Raw genomic sequence first — 17,155 nt, 5'->3', positions numbered from 1 at the left:
GTGATAGCCATATACACGAGTGAGACGCCCACCTGTGGTGACGTCACAGGATTGTACCATTTAGATAGGGGCAACTAACGTTATGATCCATTAATTAGTCATGTTATTAAGAAATAATTAGCTATTCTTGATCATGTAACAGTTTCAAGAACTTTATGATGTGTTGTAAATGTTTTTTTTATTTAAGTATGTGTTTTTATTTTGTTGCTGAATAAAGTGTTTTCATTGTATCTTACCCCCACTTTATCTTGTTTCGTTTTCTTGTTCCTTTTTGTGTGTTTTCATTTTTGTGTTACCCACATTTATCTGTAAATAAGACCAATGAAATCAGGTGTGATAAAAATTCGCCGGGTGATATTATCCTGCTGCTGACAATATTAGTACACGATGGTTCAAAATAGTGTAATACATTACTTTCTTGCTTTTGGACTGTTTGTTGAAGGTAAGTAGAAACTATATACAAGTATTTTCATCTTCTCTGTCATTAATATTCAGATGCTGCTAACACATGTTTGTATTCATTGTTGGTCAGTTCTGTTTTAAACGTTACTATTACTATAAACTTAACCAAATGCAGTAATTGCATTACCTACTTTCATGATATAATGTATTTTACTGAGAAAACGTTTTTTCTTAACAAACAAGACAAGAATGAAAACAAAAGAGTAAAGGAATCTTTGCTGCACACCTTTCATAAAAAGTGGCAGTGGGTGAAGTTTTGTGACTGTTTTACACCTTTTGAGCATGCTTTTACATGCTTTTCTGAACAACATCAAGGAACTTGCATTTAAAAAGCAACACAAAGATGGTGGAAACACAACAAGCATAAAAAGATCATACGCACTTTTTATATATATATTACTTTCCCTGTTCTTTTGATGACAAGACACTTTATTTAGAAAAATGTAGATCTGTGTTTAAAAGACAGGTTTAGGTCTTTAAATTAGCATTTATTGTTTTTGAATACCTTCTTTATTCTCTCCAATGTCTGGGTTAGAAATGGCATAGTTTGACTGTAGTTTTTCTGTACTTTCATCTCTGCATCTCCTGCAGGTGTGTCAGGTGTGATCATCACTCAGCAGACTGTGGTGGCAGCAGTGGGGGGAGATGCTCAACTCAGCTGTCAGCTCTTGGACAACAAAGATGTCGTTCAAGTCACATGGCAGAAAGTTTTACCCAATGAGAAAAAGGGTGTTGCTTTCTATAACAAAAAAATGGGTCCAGTAATATACCCTGACTTCAGTGAAAAAATCAAGTTTAACGAGACTGAAGTGCCGACCACTTCCATCATCATCATGGACATAACAGAGCAGGATGAAGGATGTTATCACTGTGTCTTCAAAACCTACTCAGAGGAAATTCTGATTAACAGAACTTGTCTCCAGATCTATGGTAAACAAAATGAAATAACTTGCAATTTTAACCAATTTATTCATTAAAAAAAAGTCTAATACAGAAACTGGACAGCAGGATGTTTATATCATCATGTTTGTTTCTCTGCAGAGCTGCATGAACCCGTCCTTCATGTGGAAGAATCAAAGTCTCCTGAAGAGACACGTGTGTCCTGTTCAGCCACGGGTCGACCTGCTCCGACTGTAACGCTGACCGCTTCACAACATCCTCTCTACTCACACAACACCGTCAGTGTCGACAACACCAACGGTACAGTCACCGTCACAACTACAGCCCTGCTGTCAGGTTTCCATGGCAACAGCACACAGGTTGGATGTGCAGCACGAGCACCGTCTGGTCCTCAGAAAGATGTGTTCATGATGATTCCTGGGAAGAAACAGAGATCTGTTGATGGTGAGAAACTCTTTCAAATCCTCCCGTTTACAGACTGATGATCCATCTGTGGTTCTGATGTTTGATCTGGTTTCAGGTTTGGATGAAAAATCTGGTTCCAATCAGAGATCAAGTAAGTTCATGTTCAGGTGGTTTTGTATTTGGTTTTCCTTTGAGTGTGTAAATGTCTCACATTAACATTTATCTGTTTCTCTAAAGGATGGACTTTGATCATCATGATACCCGTGGTGGTCGGTTTGGTTGCTTCACTTGTCGTCGTCATCATCATCATCCTGGTCAAAAGCAAAACACAAAACAGGTACTTGCTTCTAACAGTATATGTGCCTAATTGAGAAATATTTAAGTTATACAGTATATATAACCCCCCCACATCTGAACCTCCTGAATTCTCCTCTATTCTCTCTTCTTTATTTCTATCCCTTGCTCCTTCCCTTATTGCTAAAATAACTTAATATTAATCGTAATATTTCTGTTGTCAAATGTTGCCGTACAGGAGATGAAGTCTTGAGGCTCAAATAATGTATTTCAGGGGCAAAGGATGATCATTTATAGTTAAAAAGTTAATTCCGTGGCCACTCGATGTCGCAGTGGGTTAAGCAAGCGGCTCATATACTGAGGCTACAGTCTTCCTGCAGCAGTCGCAGGTTCGAATCCCAGCCTGCGCACCTTTGCTGCATGTCATCCCCATTCTCTCTCTACCCCCTTCCTGTTTGCAACTTCAATAAAGGGCCACTAGAGCCCCCCCAAAAAAAAAAAGTTAATTCAGAGTAGCATTAAATTAGGGGGGCAGCAGGGGGGGCAAAGCTCTTGAGTGCAGCTTCCCCCGGTAGATCCGCCCCTGCAGCCCTCAGCAGTAAGGCTGTGTTTATTATTTCATGCTTTTTTGCCTATATAAATATATGTTGTACATCTTAAATCCTCTAACTTGCCAGTATAATGTTTGTCATTGCTGAATACAGTCTTGTATAGAGTTATAAGCCCCTGCATGTTCAGAAGTACTACAGAGGGACTAAATACTCACTTGGTGGCTTTTACTGTGTTTTCACACATCGAAAAGGTGAATAGGATGAAAAATAAGAGGATACTAACTTTAGCACGTCTACATGTCATGCACATTTTCCTTTACTACTTTTGTCAAGTGCTTTTTAACTGCATTTAATTTGATAATTTAATAATATTTAATTCATTCAATATTATTTTAGTGCTGAAAAATTGATCACAAATGTGTTTTTTTCCCTAAGGACTGAAGAACCTCTAAAGACAAGATGATGGTCGTCATAAAGTAATGCCAAATACAAATACATTATTCTGTTGTTAATATTTCTATCAGTGATGTCTGTATTTGTATATATATATATATATATATATTATTTTATATTTATTATTATAACATTTTATGTTATATTATTATTATTTATTTTTATTTTTATCTCCAATTTTTTCATCACCCAGTGCTCCTACCTGCCTAACAGTCCTGGGCATTGCCATCCTACCAACCCCGGGAGGGCCCTGCACTGAGCTCAGGTCTCCTCCCTAACCTGAGGAGTGAGCAGGCCGCTTCTTTTCACCAGACAGGGTGGGGCTTCTCCGGCCGGACGTAGCGCGTGGAAGGATCATGTTATTCCGGCCAGATCGTCCCCACCCCATCTGGCGTTCCGGTTGGCCAGAGGGGGCATGTATAGCCCAGGACTGTGTGCATATTTTTGTGAGGGTAGCTCACATTAGCTACCCAAGGGAACACGGGGAGAACATGCAAACTCCACACAGAAAGATCCTTTCGCCAACCCCACCCAGGGTGTGGGTGCTGAAGTCGTGGGGGAACTATCACGCACTTCAGCGCCCACAGCGTCCCCGGTGGGAATCGAACCCAGGACCTTCTTGCTGTGAGACGGCCCCCATATATATGTATGTATATGTATGTGTGTGTGTGTGTGTATGTATATATATATATATATATATATATATATAAATATATATATATATTTATATAAATAACTTAGGCTACATATTAATCCAAGGAAGCTAGATTTAAAAAATGAGTGACTTGGACCCAAAGCTGCTGCTGGCCTTCAACCCTCCTTATGATAGGTGCCTTATAATATTGTATTTTGTGTAATTTTGTGCAATGATGATTCATATTATTTTATGTTATCCTGTTCTGAAAAACTATAATATGGACTGATTTCTGATTATTTGAAAATCAGTCATGCACACTTTAAGATGTAAGTCACTTTAGATAATATCGTCTACTAAATGACAGTAGCAGTAGTAGGACATTTTCTATTTTCTTACATAATTGTTCTGCGTCACTCCTACTGTGAGTGAATTTATTACTTCTTAGAACATTAAGTATTAATCCACATTGTTATTGTTTAAATACTTACTTGTTATTTTACTGTTTACTGTAAAGTCGTTCCTGCAATGATGGAGTATGAGAACTGCATCTCAGGGTTTACCAACTTGGATGAATTTTTTTGAATTCTTTCCAATAAAAATGTTTATACCACAAACATCTGCCTGTGGGATTTATGCTTTTGTCTACCTCTATATTTCTGTCTCCAGCAAATAGCAACAAATCATGTCAATGATTCAATGCACAGTCTTCATATTCATCTAATATCCTCCTTAAGGCCTCCAGCGACCCACTTTTGGGTTCCGATCCACCAATCGAGAATCACTGCTATAAACTGTGTTATCAGAATATCAATACCGGCCGTAAGAAGGGAAGTATGGCACCATAGCACATGTGTGCAGACTCCATAAACCTGCATGAACTCTTCCTTCCTGGTGGAGAATATAAATATTCCAGATAATTCAGCTTTGCTCTGCAGGAATGAAATGTTGATCCACTGAGGCAACAGTTCCACAACCACCATATCCCCTGCTGCCTCGGTGCTGGTACTGTTTGGCAGGAAGTATTTGGTAGACCCTGCTCAGGTTCATTGTGTGTTTGGCTTCAAATTGGCCTCTAGTTGTCTCCACAGACCCACTCAGCTCTCCTGTTGGTTGTTACACTGATGAACCATCCATGTGTGCAGGACTGAGTTATCTGCTCTGTTGGAGTCACACCGGGCAGATTTGTTGGATCCTCCAGTCTCACCCAACACATGCCTTCATACCTCACTCAAGATTCTCCATAAGTGATGGTTGCTTACTCATTTATATTGATTTATAACAGAGCAAGTAACAAGATTCAAGCTTGTAATAAAACAAAACTGTTACAAAGAGATTATGACATTATGTAATTTATACAATTAATGAATGTGGGAGCTATTCAGTTATGTGTTTTTGCTATGTTGTATTTTCAATGTATTTGTTTGTTTTGCATAATTAGTTCAGTTTTATTGTTTCAGTCTATTTGAGTTGCAGCGATATGCTTTTATTTTGAAAGGTGGTGGGCAATTTGGACACAGCTGATGTTACTTAATTGATTGGAGCACAGTTGGAAGTCGGTGCAGCAGGTAAGATGTGCTTTTTACCAGATTCAGAATCAGCCTTAGGACGGAATTAGAGCCAACATTTTAACATCTTGCTGTATTGTTCAGGTAGAGGTTTATGGGTCTGACTCTCATCACCACTTCTGGTTTTCCACCTTTTATTCCATTAACTACTTCTAACAAAAGTCACTATCTGCTAATGTTAAATCTGTTGTCTTGATACGTTTATGACGTAGAGATGACGTCATAAACACAGGTTGACGTTGCCTAGCTACGGGTCACCTCTCATTTCTCCTTGCTGTTTTATTCCTGCTGGGAGCAAATAACTTTTATATCCATCTACAGGAGTAATACTGTTTGAGTCAAATCAAAATAATACATGATATATTTTTTACTGGTGAAATGTACACTGGGGCGCTGCAGATCAATACTGGGGTGCTGCAGATCAATACTGGGGTGCTGCAGATCAATACTGGAGCACTGCAGATCAATACTGGGGTGCTGCAGATCAATACTGGGGTGCTGCAGATCAATACTGGGGCGCTGCAGATCAATACTGGGTGCTGCAGATCAATACTGGTGTGCTGCAGATCAATACTGGGGTGCTGCAGATCAATACTGGGGTGCTGCAGATCAATACTGGGGTGCTGCAGATCAATACTGGGGTGCTGCAGATCAATACTGGGTCAAAATATGTCTGGCGACGGCGATGCTGCGGACCACACACCTGTGCTGCTTTGGAGTGGAGCTGTAACCTGGAGGTTTCAGTCTCACCTGCACAAGCATCGTTTCAGACCACGTGGGCGTATTTAGATACCGGCTTTAGGACTAGTTATCAAGCACTGGATTCATTTGATAAACTGAGACGTATCTGTGGCAGATGTGTTGTGTGGTTGATTTACATTTCTGTTGAAACCTGAAAGAAAAAACACTTGCACATTGTTTTGTTATTTTATTTCATGTTTCTTTATTAAAAGGAGGGTTTTGTCCATACTTTACCGGTGTCAGTTAAGTTTTCACATTTGAATATAAAGAGTCACTTCAAAATATATTTTAATACAAAAAAAAATTATTAGAACAGTTTAATTCAGTCTTCGTCAGAGTTGCAGCAGCACAGTTCAACTTCAATATAAACAGACCAAACATTCAGATTACCAACTAATACCCCCATATTGTGAGAAACAGGCGGATGTAAACGTCTCGGGCTGTGCTGCCATCTAGCGGTCAAACTGATTAAATGATTGATTGAAGAATTTATTAGAAGAATTGCATAGGATCAGGTACAGTTTCATGACAGTACTGATTCGCTGATACAAAGTCAACTAAAAGGCATTATTCCAAGAAAACATTACACTTGTTTACATTGGCGACCTTTTTAAACTCATATAACATTGAAAGACATACAGGTAAGAAGCAGTACTTTGTAGGGAAGATTGTAAAAAAAAAAAAAAGAAAAGGGGGGAATTACTGTTATTTTGCACCGAGAGAGACTAAAAAGGTGATGAGACAAATAGAATAAGCTAGGTAATACAAAACAAAAAAACAATAATCAGAAGGAACAGCGGGATGTGCAGTAGAGGCTTTGATTATTCCCAGTTACGAGTAGCAGCCTCCTGTAGGTGGCTTTTTAGGGCACACTTGAAGGAGATTAGGGATTTGCTCTCTTTTATGGCTGTCGGTAAGGAATTCCACATGTTGGTAGAATAGGATGCAAACGAATTTGAACCTTTCTTGGAGTTTACCCTGGGCTGAAAGTGATTTGTGGAGCTGCCTCTAGTGTTATGGTGGTGAGCATCTTTTACATTTTGAAAGTATTTAGACAAGTACAAGGGTATGGAGAATGACATGGCTGGAGAATGACACCAGACCGGATCATAGAAGCAGCTTCACCAAAAAGTAGATTTCTGTCTCACTCACAGCTGATGCAAATGGGTCAAAGACGTATAAGGCCTTTGAGTAGCCCATTTTTAGAATACTTAAAATAAAGATATTTTTGGCCATTTTCCAAAAATTTGAAATGTAGTGTACACATACATGTATGTGAAAACTTCAAACAAAGGTATTTTAGTGTTTTTAAACCTTTAAACCATCATTTGGGGCGACCATTTATCTCAAAATTAATAGATTTCCATAACAAAATTTATATTTTAATAAGTATCAGTAATTAAATTAACTGTTCAAGAAAGATAGACACATTTTTCCTTTCATTTTTTGAAAACCTTTTTTAAATACATTTTATCCATAATGGCAGTGTCACCCTCTTACTTACTCTAAAATTCATAAAACTGATTTAAAATGTGTACAAGGTGTATCCACTTATGCATGCTATACCAATAATTTATATTTGAACCAAAACTGATAGACATTCAATTTTGAATTTGATACAGAATTGCCATTTGTTGGTTACCCCACATGACAGGTGGTCACCCCACATGATGCTTTCAAGTTTAATCAAATATAACAGGCTAACAGTTAGCTATATGATCTAAGCTAGCTACTTCTCACCACATATCACTAACAAATTTACCTTCAAAATATAGATTTGCAAATAAAACTAATTATTTACAGTTTTAGGGTGGTCACCCCACATGATATCAAAATGTGACGTATACACTGCAGCAGTTAGAAAGAGGATTTATTTGTAAAGGAGAGAGAGACTACTGACCTGCAGGTTGTCTCTCTGGGACCCTCATGGAGTAACTGGCTGATGCAACATCCTCTTTGAGAGGATTGTCAATATAAAAGTCCCTCAATTGTATTTTTTTCATGGTCACCCCAGATGATAATTCAGACAATGAACATATTCGGACAAGATTAGTTTGTGTATTATGATTGAAATGTGTGTACAAATGTTCCATAACTTTGTCAATAAATCTAAAACAAGTTTGAAAGTATGCCCAATAGGGCAAGCATTATTTTTAAATTGTTTTAATGTGATTTAAAACCAGTTGTCCAAACAGAAGTCAAGGCCGGACGGTCACCCCACATGATGTTTTCACACTTCAGATGGCAGAAAATGACCAATAACCAACATGTTTAAATAAAATAAGAGTGGGCACATGTAGAAGGAACGTATTAGACATACATGTTATATTTTCTATTCATTTTTATGTTTATTATTAGGTAAAAAGTTCCATCGGACAGAAAAAGTAAGCGTCACGTCTTTGACCCAAATACACACTTCACTAACTCTTTACCACCTTTTGATCTGTTTTCAACACCGGAACATGAACTTGTGGAGGAGTCATCTCAAGGAAACTTACTCACTTCAGTTCATGATAAAATAAAATCTTCATTTATGTATTTATTTTTAACTAATTATTTGAAATGTCTTAGTTTTAACATTTTATGACTTCATTTTTATAAACCTTTTTTTAACTGGTTGTTTGATTTGTCTAGAAGCAACACTGAGTCAGTCATTAAGTTTAAAGTCTCTGGCTGAACTTGGTTCCCTAAATATTTCTGTAAATCTTGGTGCTGTGGCAGGATGAGGCTCGACCACAGAGGTTGATAAAACAGGACTTTATTCCGAGACAACGAACTGACAGAACTGACGCTGCTAAGCAAACAAAAAACACTTGTGACGTAAAATATCACCCCTTAAATTTGAATTTTAAACGCCTTACAACACTTTAAATCACACACAAAAATATGACTTCCGGTAAATCGACCGTTGCTTTACTTGTTTGTGATTTTTGGTTTTCAGGATGTTAATTCTGTATCAGGTGAAAATAAATATTGGATGCTGTTAAAAAAAAAAAAAAAACACTTGTGACCACACCTCCCTCTACCACAGTCCTGATGGGTGCCAGATGCATAATTCCTCCACACCTGACAGGACGAAGACACGATGATACAAAAAGATCTAATATTTTACTTTTTTGCTTTAGGAGTCTTTGTTGAAGGTAAGTAGAAACTAGATACAAGTATTTTCCATCTTCTCTGTCATTAATCAAAAAAATTAAGCAAAAAATTAAACTGAAATAAAAGAAACATTAACCATTATTTTCATATTTCATATGTTTTGTTTTTACGGTTTTCCTTGTTCTTGTTATAACTGCACAGGAAGTGATGTTTTGTGACTATTTCACAACTTTGAGCTTGCTTTTCTGAATACCACGAAGAACATTGTCTGCTTAATAACAGAAAGCTGCACATAATATTGGATGTTAAATTGTGAAAAATTATTTTAAGATTTACTTAAGTTCCGCGTCCCTGGAAGAGGGGGTTCGACACAGCTTTCTCCAGACTGGAATCGATAAGACCACCTAGCCGGCTAGCTCCGTCATGGCTAACGGCTATGCTAACAGATCATAAGGCTCCAAACAGTGTTCGACACAGCTTTACTCCAGACTGGAATCGAAGCTGGACAATATCCAGACCACCTAGCTGGAACACCAACAACGCCTCTATTATAATACATCCATGCTCTCCTCGCTGGACACATCTGCCACCGCGACCAGCCGGGATATGCAGACCGTGGAGGCTAAGCTAGCCGCGGTAGCCGAGGAGAACGCCGAGCTAAAAGCTAAGCTCATCGACCTGGAGAGCAGAAGCCGCCGGAATAATATTAGGATAAAGGCCTTCCCGAGGACACCGAGGGTCCCCATCCTACAACCAGTACTCTAGTTGAGGGGGGATCCCTGAAATAAAAACGGTTAAAAAAAAATCATCCCCCCGTAAAACTGTCACCCAACCCCCACCCCCTTTACTGATTTGTGTTTCCGGAATCCGGGTATTTCAGTTTTCAGAGTTACGTCCTACGTCACACACTGTCTGATGCGCGTTCTCGTTGTTGCTGTGGAGCGACAGCAACATGAGTCCCTAACATGAACAGTTGTTTTATTTATAAAAGGTTTTCTTAACACAAAAGTTAAACCTGCGGTAGACACCATACTAAGTTGTAGTGTCTCCCAAACTAATCGTTTTATAGTCATTGTAATTCATAATTTACGTTAATTTAATGATAGCTGGTATTTAAACTTTAAATGGGCATATTGGTGTAACAAACAAACAAACAAACAAACAAAAAAAAACTCATCAAATGCATCAATGCATGTACTACAATTCGCCCAATATTATAAAATGTCACAGTGTAAAATGTATTAGAGTAAGACTTAATAATAATGTATAGCAATGAAAACTGTAGGTTACTGCATGTATTAATTGGGCAAACGGATGCATAATAATAATAGTACATGCAGACTAAAATTAGACTATGATGATCAGCTGTGTTTCTCAAATGTGTGTCCCCTCCACCTATCATATTGTATGCATTTTAATAGAAAGAGGTTTGTGCAATAATTACACAAATGACTCCCATCAGGATATATTAATAATTCACCTTAAGTTAGCAGAGGTAAGACAGTTTCAAATCCTTTTGTGTATATTTATATAGGAATATACCCACATATGAAAAGCAACATAGAAGTAATGCATAAAGAATTAAAATTACGGCACAATATGCAATATCAACAGTTTATTTGAAACACATTGAAAAATAATACGTGGGCACACAGACAAACAAACAACGTGGCATTATTCCTTGAGTGAACAAACTGGGGTACGAGGAGGAGAGACTTGGACTGAATCATTCTAAAAGCAGGCAAACTGGAAAAAGTCATAGGATAATTTGCACAAAAATAACATGGCATTATATCCTCGAGTGAACAGACAGGACTCAGGAGGCAGACGATGATGTACGGAGGCTTACGACCTGATAATGCCATAAAATAAGTAAAAGCAAAAATGTTAACATTTGACAATCCTTGCTTTCGATGAAACTGTGATAAAGTTATTGGATGTTTTTTTCGCGAAAGAGAAGTCACGGGCGCGCGTGTCAAGCGCTTGCTGAAGCGTGCACTGCTGCGTACAGTCAAACCACGCCCAAAACCACGCCCATATGACTGAAACACCTGCAGTACAGGCAGTCCCGGTTCTTTTAATTTCAAAATACCTTTTTTTTTCTCTCGTGTGTGTGTGTGTGTGTGTGTGTGTGTGTGTGTGTGTGTGTGTGTGTGTGTGTGTGTGTGTGTGTGTGTGTGTGTGCGCGTGCGCGTGCGCGTGTGCGTGCGCGTGTCCGTCCGTCCGTCCGTCCGTCCCAGTCTGGTTCAGACCTGAAGTGGGTGGGACTGGGCAGGTCGGTTTTGTTGACAGATCAATGTGCTGTTGCATGTTTTCCAGACTGTTTTGATATCTGTATGTCATTCTACTGTGAAAATCTCAATAAAAAGTTTTGCGTCTCTGCATCTTCTGCAGGTGTGACAGGTGCATTCATTGTTTTTTAATACCTTCTTTATTCTCTCCAATGTCTGGGTTAGAAATAGCATATAATAGTTTAGACTATGCTTTTTATGTCATTTCACATCAATTTCATCTCTGCATCTCCTGCAGGTGTGACAGGTGTGATCATCACTCAGCAGACTGTGGTGGCAGCAGTGGGGGGAGATGCTCAACTCAGCTGTCAGCTCTTGGACAACAAAGATGTCGTTCAAGTCACATGGCAAAAAGTTTTACCAAATGAGAAAAAGGGTGTTGCTTTCTATAACAAAAAAATGGGTCCACTAATATACCCTGACTTCAGTGAAAAAATCAAGTTTAATGAGACTGAACTGCCGACCACTTCCATCATCATCATGGACATAACGGAGCAGGATGAAGGATGTTATCGCTGTGTCTTCAAAACCTACTCAGAGGAGTTTCTGATAAACAGAACTTGTCTCCAGATCTATGGTAAAAAAAAAAAAAAACTTTCAATTTTAACCAATTTATTCATAAAAAAAGTCTAATACAGAAACTGGACCAGCAGGATGTTTATATCATCATGTTTGTTTCTCTGCAGAGCTGCATGAACCCGTCCTTCATGTGGAAGAATCAAAGTCTCCTGAAGAGACACGTGTGTCCTGTTCAGCCACGGGTCGACCTGCTCCGACTGTAACGCTGACCGCTTCACAACATCCTCTCTACTCACACAACACCGTCAGTGTCGACAACACCAACGGTACAGTCACCGTCACAACTACAGCCCTGCTGTCAGGTTTCCATGGCAACAGCACACAGGTTGGATGTGCAGCGGGAGCACCGTCTGGTCCTCAGAAAGATGTGTTCATGATGATTCCTGGGAAGAAACAGAGATCTGTTGATGGTGAGAAACTCTTTCAAATCCTCCCGTTTACAGACTGATGATCCATCTGTGGTTCTGATGTTTGATCTGGTTTCAGGTTTGGATGAAAAATCTGGTTCCAATCAGAGATCAAGTAAGTTCATGTTCAGGTGGTTTTGTATTTGGTTTCCCTTTGAGTGTCTAAATGTCTCAGATCAATATTTATCTGTGTTTCTCTAAAGGATGGACTTTGATCATCATAATGTCCGTGGTGGTCGGTTTGGTTGCTTTACTTGTCGTCATCATCATCCGGGTCAGAAGCAAAACACAAAACAGGTACTTGCTTTTAACAGTACATGTGTTGAATTGAAATGTATTTTATTGAGAGGAATTATTGTTGTAGCATCAGTTGTTTTGGGAAATTAAATAAGTGAAAATAAGATGAACGATGGTTAAGTGCAGCTGAAAGAGAAATCAGAAACTGTTGAAGCCCCTGTAGATCTCCAAGAGTGAATGAAAGGTGTTTACAGTCTAGAGCTGATGACGTGACCTGCAGCATCAGCAGGTAGTTCTTGCACGTTTGCTTAGAAGTGATAGGGGTCAACTTTAGAGGAGCATAAGGCTCCTTTTAAGAAATGAGACTCTCTAGCGCCACCCTTCACCACGACGGCCGTCGGGGGTACTGCAGCCAACAGCGAAGCCGGCACGGGAGAACGGAGAGAACGTGCATGCAGCATCATGTGACGTCACATCCGCAGGACAGCGCGGGAAATTCGGCCCCACAATTGCAGCACATTTTGCAGCACACAGCCTGTTCAAGGCAACGGAGAGATACACTAGAGGGCTCATTCTTTTTGGTTTGGAACGCTTCATCTGACATTATTACTAGAAAACTTAAAACGTATACAAATTGTTTTCATAAATCCTGCCTCATCCTCCTTTAACAGCGATTAAGATGTGTATCTCACCCCATATGCCAACTTGTGTTCGTATTTATCCTCATTTAGCAGGGCTGTACGCTTACTTTTTTGAATGGTAGCACTGGTGCTAGCAAGTTAAAAATTTTAGTTGCACAAATAAAAACTTACTAGCACACCCGGGTGGACAGTTAGTTAACCTGTTTATTGTGAAATCCATGTTATATTCATCCAACTTCATTTACATGTTGAACAGCAAATAAACCGGTTCAGTCCATGCTGATCTTAATGAGATCTCGTTCTTAAACTTGAGACACAAACTGTGGCCACTCCTTTATAATTTGGTCGCCTGGCACGTTTAGATGAGGAAAGCCAATGGACTGCAGAATTTGTTGGGTCAAATGTTTCTAATGGACATCCCTCAGTGCTGATCCGCATGAGATCCTCTGTGGTGGAGACATGAAGACTGCTCCGGACAGAATTTTTAATTCTGTTCTGGGCGGAGAAACCTCTCTCGCATTGGGCAGATGATGAAAAGGGCTGGATGGATGAAGGGATGATGATAGAGTGGCTGAGCCAGGTCTATGTAAGGTGACCTGGTGGTTTTTTCCACACATCACCATCGCTGCTGATCTGTGACTATATGCGCGCCCATCTCACAGACAATGTAAAAAAAGAAGTGAAAAATATGAACGCTGTGCTTGCTGTTATTCCGGGAGGTCTGTCGAAGGAATTCCAGCCGCTGGACGTCGTTGTGAACCGGCCGTTCAAAGTGAAGCCTGATTTATGGTCCCGCGTTAAATCGACGCAGAGCCTACGCCGTAGGGTACGCGGCGAGGCGCACCGTACGTGCGCGTTGCCGCGTACCCTCCGGCGTAGGCTCTGCGTTGATTTAATGCGGAACCATAAATCAGCCTTAAGGCTGCAGCGGCGTGGGAGCGATGGATGACTGAGGGGGAACAGTTTCACCAAGAGTGGAAGGAAGGCAGCGCCGGGCAAGTTATGCCACGGTTTGCAGATAGATTGTTGATCCGTGGGCTAACGTGTCTGCTGGGACTATTTTGCGAGCTTTCGCAAAAGCCGGCATTTCCGAGGCGCCGCACGGCACGGAAAGTGACTCTGACAGCAAGGAAATTGGGACTGGCACAGCTGATTTAGCGGAGCTCTTTAATGCAGAAAGGATGAGGACTTCGATGGGTTTGATTAATGTAAAAACTGAAATAAAGTAGCCTACAATCAAAGTTTTGCTCCCGCTCTATTTTTAAATACGCACGCTTGTGTGCTTGTGTGTGTGTTCTGCGGCGCGCGCGTGTGTGTGTAGACGGCGCCTTTACGTTCGGTGCGCCTTGTGTGTGTTTTAAATACAGAAATGACACAAAATTGAGGGTGCGCCTTTCCACACGGCGCCCGTATGGTCGCAAAAAAATGGTATTTATATATGAAATGTCAGAATAGGTAATTTTTTGACGACACCCCAGGGTGCCGCGACACCCCGGTGGAGAAAGGCTGATGTATGTCAAGAGACATTCATATTGATTTTCACACTTTTTTTAACATGACCCCAGCGCAACTCACTCGCACAAATGCGAGTGGATACATATTTCTCTTCGCACCGGATGATTTTTATTCGCAAATGCGATGAAAACTGTCGCACTGTACAGCCCTGTTTAGGATTTTCTCTTGTTTAAACATCTGTGTGTCAGTCAGTTTGTGTCTGTAACGATGTTCTCACGTCCTTCATTGTGTCACACAGGGACATTGAGGCGACCAAGATATCTTCAACTCCATACAAGGACCATCAGAAGTAAGAATTTTAATTCTTTCATGCTTCCTACTTTTGCATCAATTAGTTATTCATGATGTTTTATAGTCTGTCACATTTTAAATCCTCTAACTTCTGTTAACTGTGTTTTTCCGTCAAAACATAATGAAAATCATGTGATTATAGCAGCCGGTCTGAGTTTAAGGCAAAAACAAGCTCAGGGGGAAAAATAACAGATAATTTGTATTGATCTTTGCGAGTGAATATAAGGTGTTGTGTTTACATTCTAGAGCCGATGACGTGACCTGCAGCATCAGCAGGTAGCACAGCTGACGTCTCAGGAGACAGAAGAGACAGAAACTAACCGTCATCGGGGAAACTTCCATGGTGCAGAGACGCTCCAGGATGACAATTAGTTTTTTACAAGTAGCAAAGTATAATCACTCCACATTTACCTTTACTATCCTGTCTGGAAACACTCACAGTTGTCAGACAGGATAGTCTTCATGATAAAAGGTTTAAAAAAAAAAACAACACCAAAATGACCAACAGCAATATTTTACCAGAAACAAAAGCTCATTGGGAAATGTTGGTGTTTTTAAATTCTCCATTGTGTCACACAGATAGAGTGAGATGCTTTCATCTACATCCAGCAACCCTCCAGTGGCGAATGCAGACTATTTTAAGTGGGTATGGGACTGACTTTAATCTCAGAATTTTTTTTTTTCTTTAGTGGTCCTGATAGTCTTCCGTATATCCCCGTTGCACTTTACGTCTGAAAAAAAATAATGAAAAAAAGATAGTGACAAATAAAATGACCAAATGCAGCTAAAACTTAAAACTCTTAAAACAGAGGATTTTTTCTTAAAGTACGTTATTTTATTAACGTCTACGTCGCTAAACTGGAATTTGGTATGGATAAGAAACGCATATCACTTGGTTCAGCTGAAATTGAGGGTTGTTCTTCTGACTCCCTGCCATGTTTCCTCCTCGTCTTCGTCGCTCAGTACGTTTACATGCAGCCGCCCCCCTGTAGATCCGCCCCTGAAACCCTCAGAAATAAGGCTGTGTTTTGCTCAGGAGGCTGAGGGCTTTTGGTGTGCAGGAAACACTCCTGAAAACTTTTTATGACACTGTGGTGGCATCAGCCATTTTTTACGGAGTGGTCTGCTGGGGCAGCAACATCACAGCTGCAGACAGAAGGAGGCTGGACAAAACCATCAAAAGGGCCGGCTCTGTCGTGGGCTGCTCTCTGGACACAGTGCAGGTGGTGGGAGAGAGGAAGATGATGGCTAAGCTGTCATCCATGATGGAGAAGGACTCCCACCCCATGAAGGACACCATCAGAGCGCTGGAGAGCTCCTTCAGCGACAGGCTCCTTCACCCTAGGTGTGTGAAGGAACGCTACAGAAGGTCCTTCCTCCCTGCAGCTGTGAGACTACACAACCAGCACTGCTCACAGTAGACCACATACATAACAACCTGACAATAAATGTACATACCGGAAAATAATGTGCAATAACATTCTCTGCAACGTGCAATTATGTAAATAACATCTGTAAATATCAATCTGTTATTTTTTTATATACCGGCATTAGTATTTCTTAATATTTATTTTTCTTTTCCTTCTTCTTCTTCTTATTGTATATACCAGTTTACTGTTTATAATGTGTTATTATTACTGTGTGATTACTATTTCTATTGATGCCTCCTGTTTTTTGCACTATCCCCTTTGCTGCTGTAATCTGCAAATTTCTCCTCTGTGGGACTATTAAAGGATTTCTTATTTTATCTTATCTTATTTCATGCTTTCTTATTTGTGTATATAAATATATGTTGTTGGTCACAATCCCTCGCTATAATACGGTTTACCTTTCACGCTGTCGCTGCTTTGCAGATTTGCATTGTGCATCGTTTTATCCCTGCGAAAAACGAGGGATTACTGGTACTCAATGACACGGTGATGTTGTTTGCCTTAAGCCTGATTTATGGTTCTGCGTTAAACCAACGCAGAGCCTACGCCGTTGCCGTGACGATGTCGTGAACCCTTCAGACTTTTCCGTCACTCCATTTCGCCGCAGTGCAAAACCCCCCCAGAGCGCTAGTTGATACTTTGTTTAGAAAAAAAAAA

At 40.0% G+C, this 17,155-nt stretch overlaps 1 protein-coding gene across 2 annotated transcripts; it reads left to right on the top strand.

Annotated features, from left to right (window-relative positions):
* The first annotated feature begins 303 nt into the window (after window positions 1-303).
* On the top strand, window positions 304-15,277 carry LOC133424870 (OX-2 membrane glycoprotein-like). 2 transcript variants are annotated; one of them, XM_061715430.1, is made up of 7 exons: window positions 304-442; window positions 1,054-1,392; window positions 1,504-1,806; window positions 1,883-1,918; window positions 2,005-2,104; window positions 3,048-3,088; window positions 3,259-4,304. In XM_061715430.1, exons 1-6 carry the CDS (start codon window positions 388-390, stop codon window positions 3,073-3,075), a joined length of 861 nt encoding a protein of 286 aa, XP_061571414.1. In that variant the 5' UTR covers window positions 304-387; the 3' UTR covers window positions 3,076-3,088; window positions 3,259-4,304. The 2 variants fall into 2 exon arrangements, with proteins under 2 accessions (XP_061571414.1, XP_061571413.1); XM_061715429.1 differs by lacking the exons at window positions 1,054-1,392; window positions 1,504-1,806; window positions 1,883-1,918; ... (1 more) ...; window positions 3,048-3,088; window positions 3,259-4,304 and adding exons at window positions 11,637-11,975; window positions 12,085-12,387; window positions 12,464-12,499; window positions 12,588-12,681; window positions 15,016-15,277.
* The last annotated feature ends 1,878 nt before the right edge of the window (window positions 15,278-17,155 follow it).

This window comes from Cololabis saira, chromosome 24 (assembly GCF_033807715.1).
Source record: "Cololabis saira isolate AMF1-May2022 chromosome 24, fColSai1.1, whole genome shotgun sequence".
In the NCBI taxonomy this organism is placed as follows: Eukaryota; Metazoa; Chordata; class Actinopteri; order Beloniformes; family Belonidae; genus Cololabis; species Cololabis saira.
The sequence above is the reverse complement of the archived record's forward strand: the minus strand, read 5'-3'. Positions and strand labels throughout refer to the sequence as shown.

Excerpts from the sequence above, each read along its gene's own strand:
- LOC133424870 (XM_061715429.1), top strand. The coding sequence starts at position 388 with ATGGTTCAAAATAGTGTAATACATTACTTTCTTGCTTTTGGACTGTTT. Across the intron at positions 12,388-12,463 it reads GAAACAGAGATCTGTTGATG|GTTTGGATGAAAAATCTGGT; the intron begins GTGAGAAACTCT and ends ATCTGGTTTCAG. Across the intron at positions 12,682-15,015 it reads AGAAGCAAAACACAAAACAG|GGACATTGAGGCGACCAAGA; the intron begins GTACTTGCTTTT and ends TGTGTCACACAG.